We start from the raw sequence: 11,972 nt of genomic DNA, 5'->3' as shown, positions 1-11,972 counted from the left end.
AAGATATAAAATAACCCATAAACTGTGATTATTTCCTAGGATTCAACAGCAAGGTAGTTTTGCTTTCTACTGTATATAGTATATATTTTGTATATACTATGTGTATTGTATTTTTCTAATTATAAAAGTAATAAAATTACTAATTACTAATAATAAATATAAGATAAAATTATTCATCATAAAAAGCAAATAATAAAGTTTAATTTTCAAACAACTGAATAAGGATGAGAATACTATTAAAATATCTGCCCAATGTCTCAAAACGTCACATAGGTGGTATATGGAAGTTGTAGTGACAACTCAAGAGCCATGAAACCACCAAACAAAAATTGCCCCATATTTTATGATAGTTCTTTCTTAGAACCATTAAGTTTCTAATTAATTAATATCAATATGTGAATATTTTTAATTGCCTTATCTGATTATTAGGATAACTATAAACAAAGTATCTTCTATCTAAGATTACAGATTATTTTAAAATAGAAGGTTACTACTTATGAAAAACTAGCAACTACTAACAGCCACTGAAATTACTCATACAAAGCCTGGTAAGTCAGAGAAAGAGCAGAATATCCCCAGAAATCTGGGTTTGCCTCAGTGTCCAAGCTCTTTCAGAGGAATCAGAAAGTAATCCTATTAGAAGGCCGAGGTACTTTAAAATTTTATGGATCCTCATAGAATGTTGCAGGAGCAAAACACATCAGCAACACTGCAATATCAAGGTGATAAAAAAAATGTGGTGCTTAATAAACATGTTAAAGCTTAGATACATATTTGCTTGTAGAGAGGCCTCTATACAAGTAAGTAAATCTATTTGACTATACATTTCAAAGGGAGTCTGTCAGCAATATACAGGTATAGAATAAACCTCAATTCATTAGAATGCAGTTATGACAAACTCAAGATTAGAGACTTTTTCATTAATTATATTAAACATCAATCTTCTGTGAGGTTTTTTAATAAAAAGTATACCTTGACCAAGATTACAACTAATAATCCTAATCATTTTAAACTTCTCTACTTCTTCTCTAGGTTCTGATAAAGCTTATCTGGCTCTTTGTAACTAAGAAAATTTGTAACTTTGCAGTATAACATGTTTCAGGGTGATACTATTTATATTACCTGTTTATAGATAAACAATGTCCTACAATATACACATATGTATCTATGTATAAAAATTTTTTCTTTTGCTTTGTGGCATAATGTGACTTGGCTTCTTTGCTTTTCAACCTACCCAACCACCATGCTAAATATAAACTATCTCTTAAAAATATCAATCTCACTCTGTTTCAGAAGCAAAACTAAGAATTCTCTACTATAACATCAGATTTATCTTTGTATCTAAAAACTAAACTATTATCACTTAATGAAATAGTTAATATATGTAATGCACTTAACACAGTACCTCATGGACATAGTCATTCAATTATCATAATTATTTACTTTATTAAATAAATGAACAAAGAGAACACATTCATTCTGAGAGTCTACTGTGACAATGGACTAGTTAATGTCTATTCTACCAAGAGGGTTTTTTTACCAAGGGAGATCTAGATTGACCAGTTGTAGAGACGATTCCAGAACAAACGGCAGGCATTTGAGGAACAGTGAGTATGGGTCTAAAGAAAGATTCTTTCACAATGGGTCTTCCCAAGAATTGCTGCATCTAAAATGGAAAAGATAGAAAATAAAAACAAACCCCCCACATGATTATGTAGTCAATAATATAAACTCATAGAGCAATGAATTTTTTTTGGGGGGGGGGAATTGATTTGAAATCTAGATACAAAGCATATTAGAAACAGTGCTGTTATAACACTAGTTAAATATATGAATATTTGAAAAAGGCAGGGAGCAGTAAAATACACTAAAGAGCACAGAGAGAGAAAAGAACTTGATTCTAGTCCTGCTTTCTTTCCATCTTGCTGGGAAGCCTTGATACCAAGTTATTAATCTATAAATTAAGAATTGAGATTAGATGATCTGTAAAGTTCCTGCCAAATGGAATAATGCAAAGGACTGTACAAAGGAGTTCCTCAGTGAGTACTCGCCATACTGATAAACAATATTGACACTCAGAAATTCACTAAAGAATCAAAGTTGTCTATAGAAAATACTACTTTTGCTATTATGTATTGAAAGGACCTTTTACCACCTGGTGGAGTTCTGAACTTATGTTTAGTTTCAAGGATAGTAGAAAGCTAAAATGGGGTGGGCCAGGGGGATAAACCCTCCTACAGTGACTTTTAGACATGCCTGTGGATATTACTGAACTTCCCAGGGATTCATAGAAAGCTAGCCTTTCTTAGCACCTACCAATGGGATGGATACCTTATTGGCTTGACTACAAAAGAAGACAAGTTTATGGGACATCTACTATGTGCCAGGTCTAGCACTGGCATAAAGTAGAAGTTCACCTATTTTTGAATTTAAAAAATGAACATCAGTATAGCTCTTAAGTAATGATACCGAAACCAGAAAGGTGACAATTACTGGGGAATTTTATAATGGAGACAAGAATGACATTTGACTCCTAACATCAATAAATGAGAGACACTGTGCCTTCTAATATGCATATACTTCACCACCTATAAGGTACTCTTGCTAAAAATACTGACCCTGATTCTAATTTAACCCTCTAGACCAATGAGCAGTTTATAGGAAATAACAGAACACGTATAATGACATTATAAGGATGTTATCAGTTACATCAATAATACAGGAAATTAGTTTTTCAACGAATAAATGATGTGAATAAGAGAGAGGGTGTTGGGTAGCTGTTACAACTTTAAGGAAAAATAATCAGCCAAATGAAATTATAAACCTTGTTTGGATTGCTTTTTTAAAAATAAGGGTTTTTAAAGTAATGGTAATTATACCCAAATTAGAAATATTGTTAATCTAGTTAAGAAAAAGATATTTTTGAAACAATTTGGGAAATATGAATTTTAATATCAGATATAAAAATTATAATTTTCTTAGGAGAATAGTGGTGTGATTATAGCCAATAAGAGTAAGAATCTTCATCTTTTAGGAATGCGTACTAAACTATAAATGGATGAGATTATACGATATATAGGGTTTACTTTAAAATGTCCCAGTGGGGAAGAAGGAAGGAATAACATGAAACAAGATTGATAAAACTTGATTATGATGTTGAAGATGGCTCTTGGGTTCACAGAGGTTCATCATTCTATTTTTATGTATGTTTCAATATATTCATAATATAAAGTTCTTAAATAACAAATGGTGATTCTGAATCAGTGGTCCTGTTCTTTTTGAGGACAACAATTACCTAATATTACTTTGAGAATTAGACAGCCAGGGTATAAAAATCAAAATATAATGAAACACATAAAAATACTGGGTTAAACTGGGAAGAGTACCCATTATTCCAGACTTCCCAGGTTAGACCACTATATTTATTTGAAAAGCCTGGTGACCATTCTTTACAATATTAGAATTTCAGAGAGACAGATGTTAGTGATCAGATCATCCAGGGCAATTTCTTGATTTGTCAATAGGAAAACCAAAGTCTGAGACAGCTGAGTTTCCCCAAACCAACACAGTTCTTCACAGTTAGGACCTGAACCCAGACCTCTAGTGTATTCCCATTGTACAATACCGCCTCAATTTATACTGAAAGAATGGTCACATTTCTAGCATCTGTGCTTTCAAACTGTTCCATAATGCTGTGGTCACTAATGCCTATACTTTAACACAATAGTCTTAAAGTGACTCTGATCAAGCACAGCAGTGACTCTCGTTAGGAAGCACAAAAGATACACGTGCACCTCTTAAATGTTTGCAAAGGATGCTTATGAATTTTACTGAGCCTAAATGCCAGTGGGTTTTTGCCCAACGAAGATCATGGCATCTGGTCCCATCACTTCATGGGAAATAGATGGGGAAACAGTGGAAACAGTGGCAGACTTTATTTTTGGGGGCTCCAAAATCACTGCAGATGGTGACTGCAGCCATGAAATTAAAAGACGCTTACTCCTTGGAAGGAAAGTTATGACCAACCTAGATAGCATATTCAAAAGCAGAGACATTACTTTGCCAACAAAGGTCCGTCTAGTCAAGGCTATGGTTTTTCCTGTGGTCATGTATGGATGTGAGAGTTGGACTGTGAAGAAGGCTGAGTGCCAAAGAATTGATGCTCTTGAAGTGTGTTGTTGGAGAAGACTCTTGAGAGTCCCTTGGACTGCAAGGAGATCCAACCAGTCCATTCTGAAGGAGATCAGCCCTGGGATTTCTTTGGAAGGAATGATGCTAAAGCTGAAACTCCAGTACTTTGGCCACCTCATGCGAAGAGTTGACTCATTGGAAAAGACTCTGATGCTGGGAGAGATTGGAGACAGGAAGAGAAGGGGACGACAGAGGATGAGATGGCTGAATGGCATCACTGACTCGATGGACACGAGTCTGAGTGAACTTCGGGAGTTGGTGATGGACAGGGAAGCCTGGCGTGCGGCGACTCACAGGGTTACAAAGAGTCGGACATGACTGAGCGACTGAACTGAACTGAACTGAAACCTGGAAAGCCACATCAGACATAAGCAAGTCTCTGAAAAGGATGAGGATGTAGAGGTCAAGGTTAGATAATGTTTGTCAGTTTCAGTGTCACATGTAGCTTTCACAGACAGCTGATGCCAGTCTGATTCCAGAAAACTCCAAAGAACAACTCTGTATCTAGCTTCCAAGTCTCTGGAGCCATTTTATGTTTAGAGTCATGGGAGAGTTTACAACCTACAGCAAAAGGCAACAGGGTTTCTAGAAATCCTACTATGTTACTTCCCATAGAACTAAAGGGAATCTGGGATTTGTCATCTATGCAACACATTCCTTATCAGAATTGGCAAAGATGTTGTTCAAAGCCTAGAATAAAAATATCCATAATACAAAGCTCCTATAAAACTTGAACTAATCAAAAACATAAAGGGCAATCCTCTCATTCTAAACTAAAGCCCAAGCATATCATAGAATACTTTCTCAGCTCTAAATTCTGCTTTTGAAACACAGTGTTGCTGCTAAGTCGCTTCAGTCGTGTCCGACTCTGTGCGACTACACAGACTGCAGCCCACCAGGCTCTGCCGTCCATGGGATTCTCCAGGCAAGAACACTGGAGTGGGTTGCCATTTCCCTCTCCAGTGCATGAAAGTGAAAAGTAAAAGTGAAGTCACTCAGTCGTGTCCGACTCTTAGTGACCCCATGGACTGCAGCCTACCAGGCTCCTCTGTCCATGGGATTTTCCAGGTAAGAGTACTGAAGTGGGGTGCCATTGCCTTCTTCAAAATTCTGCTTTTGAAACACAGTGTAACTCCACACAATTCACATATTAATAATTTTTAAGTTCTTTGATATACTGAACTAGTATTTGTAGAGATAATATTTTCAAAGTTCTATTACAAGCAGAAATGCTAATGTCAAAAGTGATCTACCCCTAAATATATCACAGCTTTTTTTTTCTTATCCTCAGATCTGTTATCATAATAAAAGCTATCATCTAGTGGTTCTGTTCCAAAAGGTCTTTTGGAAAGCTGTATGAGTTTATTGGGCTAAGGTACTATGTTTCACTTTTTTCACTTTTTACCCCACTATGTTTCCCAGAAGGCTAACAGAAATAGTATGGCATAGAGATTAGTTTGTCTGATGAAGACCCATTTATCCCTAGCCACAATCAGGGAAGGGACCTAAATGAAAGCTGTCTTTGATGTTTAAAGGTAAGAATAGAAGATAAAAGTTAAGGAAACAAGGTCTGAAGTAGAAGTGGACGAGTGAAGTCCAGCCTGATAGGGTATTATGCTGAGAGGTTTCAGTAGTCTAGTGGTAATTTGAGAGCATTTGGGAATTCTGAGCATTCATCAGTTTTCTCCCACCATGTAAATGTGATTGACAAGATGAATGAGCATACATTACCTCTTTAGATATCAAACGCATTACTAAAATCCAGTGATACAACCTATCTCTTGGCCTCAGCTGAGCCAACAAACTAGTCATGCCATCTGTAGATGATACAACAGGAATGGACGTAATTACAAATGATACGCACATGTGCCCTATCCACTTTGAAGACACATGAATGTACTGCTCATTAAGTGTTTTACAGTTCTCACCATTTTATCAAGATGAGGATGGTGATTGTTCAAAATCATATGCAACTGATTCTTGAACAACACAGGTCTGAGTTGTGTGGGTCCACTTATATGCCTATTTTTTTCAACAAATATAGTCCCTGTATTTTCATTTTATAGATCTTTAAATGCAGAGAGAGTTTGCATTTGATACATGGAATAAAAAAACTAGAGTTTGAGTCTTGATTCTATCCAAACTGTTTCAGCTTTCTACTCTTGGGTAGTCATTTATCAAATCATTGTTTTCGAGTAGAGCAGTACTCAGATTCCTGACTGCATGGGGGGTTGGCACCTCCCAACCCTTGTGTTGTTCAAGAGTCAACTGTATTTCTTACCAGTATCTCAGGACTGGGAGGTGGTGGAGGAAGCTGGATTGGAGGCAATGTACTCAAGGCAAACCCTTGCTTCACCTTGCTAATTTGTTCATTGTATTGTGTCTAATATAAGAAAAGAAACAATATTTTACAGAAAAATCAACTTCAAAGGAAAAGCATATGGAAATACTTGATGTAGTTTTGAATAGTACAACACAGGTTAGTGATTCTCAATCTAGTATGCCAAAAATAATATAAAAATAATTTTTGATATAAAACAACTCTATACATCACTCTCCATAAATGTAAATATTAATAGTTGTGTCTTTAATAGTGTCTATTGAGTGACAAGGTATGACACATAATTCACAGATCTCTGTGATAATTCCACAGTGTTTCCATAATTTTTAGCCCCCAAATGGTAACCACTGATTAAAGTAAACAATGTCTAAAGATCAAGAAGATGTAAATAATATACTAGCTGATCAATATGGGAAAAACGTATTTGTAACAGCTTGCTGCTGCTACTGCTGCTAAGGCGCTTCAGTTGTGTCCAACTCTGTGCGACCCCACAGACGGCAGCCCACCAGGAGCTTCACTACTTGTAAATGTTCATTTTGGAAATGGAGGGAAAGGTTTAGAAAAAACTGATTAAATGTCCACATTTTTTTTATCTTAAAAGTTATACCTTTAGCTTTCTCCAGTTCCCCATATAGCTTTGTTTTTTTCCTCTTGGATTCTGCCAAAAGTAAGACTCCCAACCTTGAAGTTTAAAAACATACTTTCTAGATTATTGGCATTTTGGTCCCCATTTTGCTTTCCATATTACTTTGTAAACAACCCACAAGAGTGGAAATAAAAAATTTTAAAACATTTAGAAACTTTCATATACAGGACATGTTCTTAGAAGAAAACAATGATAGAGAACAAAGGGCAGATCTTTTGAGGCCAGAACTTTTAATAAACCCAATTAAAATGCTAGGCATCACTAAAAGCTGAGGATGAAAGAAACAGGGAAGACCAACAAGGACAAAGCTAGACAAGTAGATAGTGCTTTGAAGCAGCTCTTTATAACTGAATGTCATTGTTTTCTTGGCAGTATTATGGAATCACAAAACATTCAACATTATATATCAACTGTAATATATAAATATTAAATTATTCTAAAAACAAATGAATAAACTAATAAATATTCAGTGGTTTACCTCTTCACAGATTACCTTTAGCACAGTCCTAATTCTATTACCTGAATAATTAAGAATTTATTACTTTGCATTAGGGAGTAATTATTTATACATAAGAAGTTTAACATTGAAAACTAATATAGGTATTCTTGACCTTCCTTTTAATTCTATAAACATATAATTACTCAGACAAAGTTAAAACATTCAGTTATGACTGGAGCACAGTTAGCTTTGGAATTCTATGAAAATTAAGTGTGAGGCACAATTTTTGAATGTACCATTTACTAAACCAAGAACCTGAAAGAAGACGCGTGAGAGTTAGGATGCTATCTACAATCAACTACATGGAAGTAATCAAATTTCAAAAAGGCATACTTTAATAATTGCAATGAAAAACATGTTTTCCTTAAATTTCTGTTGTCGTTCAGTCATGTCCAACTCTTTGTGAACCCATGGTCTGCAGCATGCCAGGCTCCACTGTCCTTCATTATCTCCCAGAGTTTGCTGAAGCTCATGTCCATTGAGTCAATGATGACATCCAACTATCTTCTCCTCTGTTGCCCCCTTCACTTCCTGCCCTCAGTCTTTCCCAGCATCAGGTCTTTTCCAATGAGTTGGCTCTTTGAAACAGGTGGCCAAAATATTGGAGCTTCAGCTTTGGCATGAGTCCTTCCAATAAACATTCAGGGCTGATTTCCTTTAGAATTGACTGATTTGCTCTCCTTGCTGTCCAAGTGACTCTCAAGAGTCTTCTCCAGCACCACAGTTCAAAAGTATCAATTCTTCAGTGCCTGGCTTTCTTTACAGCCCAGCTCTCACATCTGTACAAGGCTACTGGAAAAATCTACTTTGACTATATGGACCTTTGTTGGCAAAGTGATATCTCTGTTTTTTAATACACTGTCTAGGGCTTCCCTCATAGCTCAGTCAGTAAAGAATCTGCCTGCAATGCAGGAGACCCAGGTTCGATTCCTGGGTCTGTAAGATCCCCTGGAAAAGGAAATGGCAATCCACTTCAGTATTCTTGCCTGGAGAATCCCATGGATAGAGGAGCTTGGCAAGCTACTGTCCATGAGGTCACAAGAGTCAGTCATGACTTACTGACTAAACCACCACCAGGTTTGTCATAGCTTTTCTTCCATTTGTTTTTAATATTAGATTTTTTTTTAAGTGTATACCATCTACACCGTTGAGTCAATTTACTCTAAATACTTCATGACTTACCCTGAGGAATGCAATCTTGTTTCTAACATCTGTCACAATGGCATTCCAACTGTCTACTGCAGCCTTTAATTGAAGTGATTTTAGGTTGCTGGTACAAAAATGGAAACACAAAAAAAAGTTCTTTGTATATGCCACTTAGATTTCCAAAAGTTTATATTATGTTCCCTAGTATATATGTAAATAAAACAACAAAATTACCTCTATCACCAGTTGCCTCAAATGGGAAGAAAGTTGTATGGAAGGACTTGTTATTAAAAGTTTTAAAAAAGACTAGGAAACAAAGACAAGATGTCTTTTTTGAACAGTGGATATAACCTCTGCTTCCAGAACACTAAGTTTTTTCTATCTTGGCAATATTTTTTAGGATATACTATAAAACCTTTGTACATGAATCCCTCCACTGAAGAAGGCAGGCAAAGAAGACCAAGTAGGGAAATTGCCCTAGCCATCTAGTTTGGTTTCCCAGGTGGGTAAAGAACCCACCTGCCAATGCAGAAGATATAAGAGATGCAGGTTCAACCCCTGGGTCAGAAGATCCCCTGGAGGAGGGGATGGCAACCCACACCAGCATTTTTGCCTGGAGAATCCCATGGACAGAGGAGCCTGGCGGGCTACAGGGCAGAGTCATGGGACATGACTGAAGTGACTTGGCACTCACACGTGCATCAGTGCACGAGCAATCTCAAAGATGTTGACTCATCTTGGAAGCAGGTTTTGGACCATTTTCACATTAACCTTGACATCACAGGGCCATGGTTGGCCTATAAGGCTCTTTTGTAAATTAGAAAAAGATATTTCCTACAAAAAGGCAAATCACAAAGAAGTACCTCTTTTGCAAGGATGAATTATAGATTTCTGTCTCTATAAAATGTATAAATTGCACAGACACAGCAGCTCTGCCAAGGAGCCCACCAAATGATTTAAGTAAAACAGTTTTAAGGTGTTTAGGGTCTGGTATCTCTAGAAGAGAGATTTCATGTGGCCTTTCAGAAGGTTCTATCTGTTGTAACATCCCCACCCCAAAATCACCCAGCACAATAACTTTAAAAGAGCCTAACAAGTTATCACTGAGATCATCTCATACAAAGAAGCTTGCTGCTAAGCTGCTAAGTCACTTCAGTCATGTCCGACTCTGTGCTACCCCAGAGGTGGCAGCCCACCAGGCTCCCCCGTCCCTGGGATTCTCCAGGCAAGAACATTGGAGTGGGTTGCCATTTCCTTCTCCAATGCATGAAAATGAAAACTGAAAGTGAAGACAGTGAAGTCGCTCAGTCCTGTCTGACTCCTAGTGATCCCATGGACTGGAGCCCACCAGGCTCCTCCTCCCATGGGATTTTCCATGCAAGAGTACTGGAGTGGGTTCCCATTACCTTCTCCACAGTATATCCTAGGAATCTTGTTAAACATCAGAGATTCTGATTCTTCAGAACTGAAGAATGATGATTATATTGAAATAATAATCGTTAAAAATAGTGATGCATTGGTCCCAGAGATGTTTAACTCAATTAATTCCTTAAGTTTAAAGGTGTACCTGGTAAAATTACAAATTAAAGAAGAATCCTATGCAACCTGCCCAAAATTTGAAAACCATTCATTTGTAGCACAGTAGCAAACTGCCTTTAACACAGTTTTAGGTATTAATGATGATTTTCCCTCAGTGCATTTTTCCAAAGGCATTTCAAATCAAGCATTAAGAGAAAAGAATTAGAAAAACTTTTCCAGTTGGAATCCACCTTGTTTTGTAAATATCTGGTCTTTATGCATGTCTCTGACTGAGACTTTCTATCTGCTTCATTGCTAGAGGATGGGAAAAATCTGCTAGCAGCTATTACTGCACTTAATAGACTTCTCCGTGCTACAGCAGGATCAACAAAGTAAAAGCTCAAAGTGATTAAATGACATCTGAGGGTTTAAAAAAAAAAAAAGGCTTCTTCATTCCAAAGATTCTGATGTCATATATGTAAAACACAACACAGATTATGTTCAACCTTGGAGCCACCTGTGAGATCTCAGAGCTCAAGACACATTAAGGAAGAGGGAGAGGTTACCTTGCTGCCATATGAGTCGCCCTGGCAAGCTGACTGAGGCATTCCTTTTCAGTCTGCTCTAGATGAAGCAAACCAAAATCTCTACGACACTGTAAGAAATATACCTACAGATTTTTGAGAGAAAGAGAAAGAAGTGAAAGGTGTCCTTATAGAAGAACACATTTTTCTTCAAACATTTCAAGTAAATTTAAAGCTATTTTAAAAGATCTCTTCTAATAGTACCTGAGCTTCTTTCCTGACCATAACACATTAAAGCTCTTTGATCAATCCTGAAGTTCTACTATTTTTATTCAAAAGTTACTTGGTTGGTAAACATTTCAGAACATTAGTTTTCAAACTTGCATATGCAATGGAATCATCTCAGAAACTTTAAACAATGGTGCTTTGGTTCCAGAGATTCTAATGTAATTGATTCTAGGTGCAGTCTGGTAAATGGGGTTTTTAAAAGCTCTCATATTATGCAGCAAAGTTTCAGTTCAGTTCAGTTCAGTCACTCAGTCGTGTCTGACTCTTTGCGACCCCATGAACCACAGCACGCCAGGCCTTCCTGTCCATCACCAACTCCCAGAGTTCACTCAAACTCATGTCCATCGTGTCGGTGATGCCATCCAGCCATCTCATCCTCTGTCGTCCCCTTCTCCTCTTGCCCCAATCCCTCCCAACATTAGGGTCTTTTCCAATGAGTCAACTCTTCGCATGAGGGGGAGAAGTATAGGAGTTTCAGCTTTACCATCAGTCCTTCCAAAGAAGACCCAGGACTGATCTCCTTTAGGATGGACTGGTTGGATCTCCTTGCAGTCCAAGGGACTCTCAAGAGTCTTCTCCAACACCACACTTCAAAAGCATCAATTCTTCGGCACTCAGCTTTCTTCACAGTCCAACTCTCACATCCATACATGACCACTGGAAAAACCATAGCCTTGACCAGACAGACCTTGTTGGCAAAGTAAAGTCTCTGCTTTTGAATATGCTATCTAGGTTGGTCATAACTTTCCTTCCAAGGAGTAAGCATCTTTTAATTTCATGGCTGCAATCACCATCTGCAGTGATTTTGGAGCCCAAAAA

General features: G+C 37.2%; 1 protein-coding gene across 11 annotated transcripts in view; it reads right to left on the bottom strand.

The window, feature by feature from the left end:
• DZIP3 (DAZ interacting zinc finger protein 3) overlaps positions 1-11,972 on the bottom strand; it is a 144,704-nt gene that overhangs the window by 25,104 nt on the left and 107,628 nt on the right. For 9 of the 11 annotated variants that reach the window (XM_010838572.1, XM_010838579.1, XM_010838580.1 and 6 more), the window contains 4 exons: positions 10,908-11,011; positions 8,860-8,947; positions 6,473-6,574; positions 1,541-1,666 (listed from right to left, as the gene is read on the bottom strand). In XM_010838572.1, coding sequence (XP_010836874.1) covers positions 1,541-1,666; positions 6,473-6,574; positions 8,860-8,947; positions 10,908-11,011 — 420 coding nt within the window. The remainder of the gene's footprint in view (positions 1-1,540; positions 1,667-6,472; positions 6,575-8,859; positions 8,948-10,907; positions 11,012-11,972) is intronic. The other 2 variants (XM_010838577.1, XM_010838578.1) reach the window with 2 other exon arrangements.

The sequence above is a fragment of the Bison bison genome, unplaced genomic scaffold (genome assembly GCF_000754665.1).
Source record: "Bison bison bison isolate TAMUID 2011002044 unplaced genomic scaffold, Bison_UMD1.0 scf7180017864098, whole genome shotgun sequence".
Taxonomy (NCBI): Eukaryota; Metazoa; Chordata; class Mammalia; order Artiodactyla; family Bovidae; genus Bison; species Bison bison.
The sequence above is the reverse complement of the archived record's forward strand: the minus strand, read 5'-3'. Positions and strand labels throughout refer to the sequence as shown.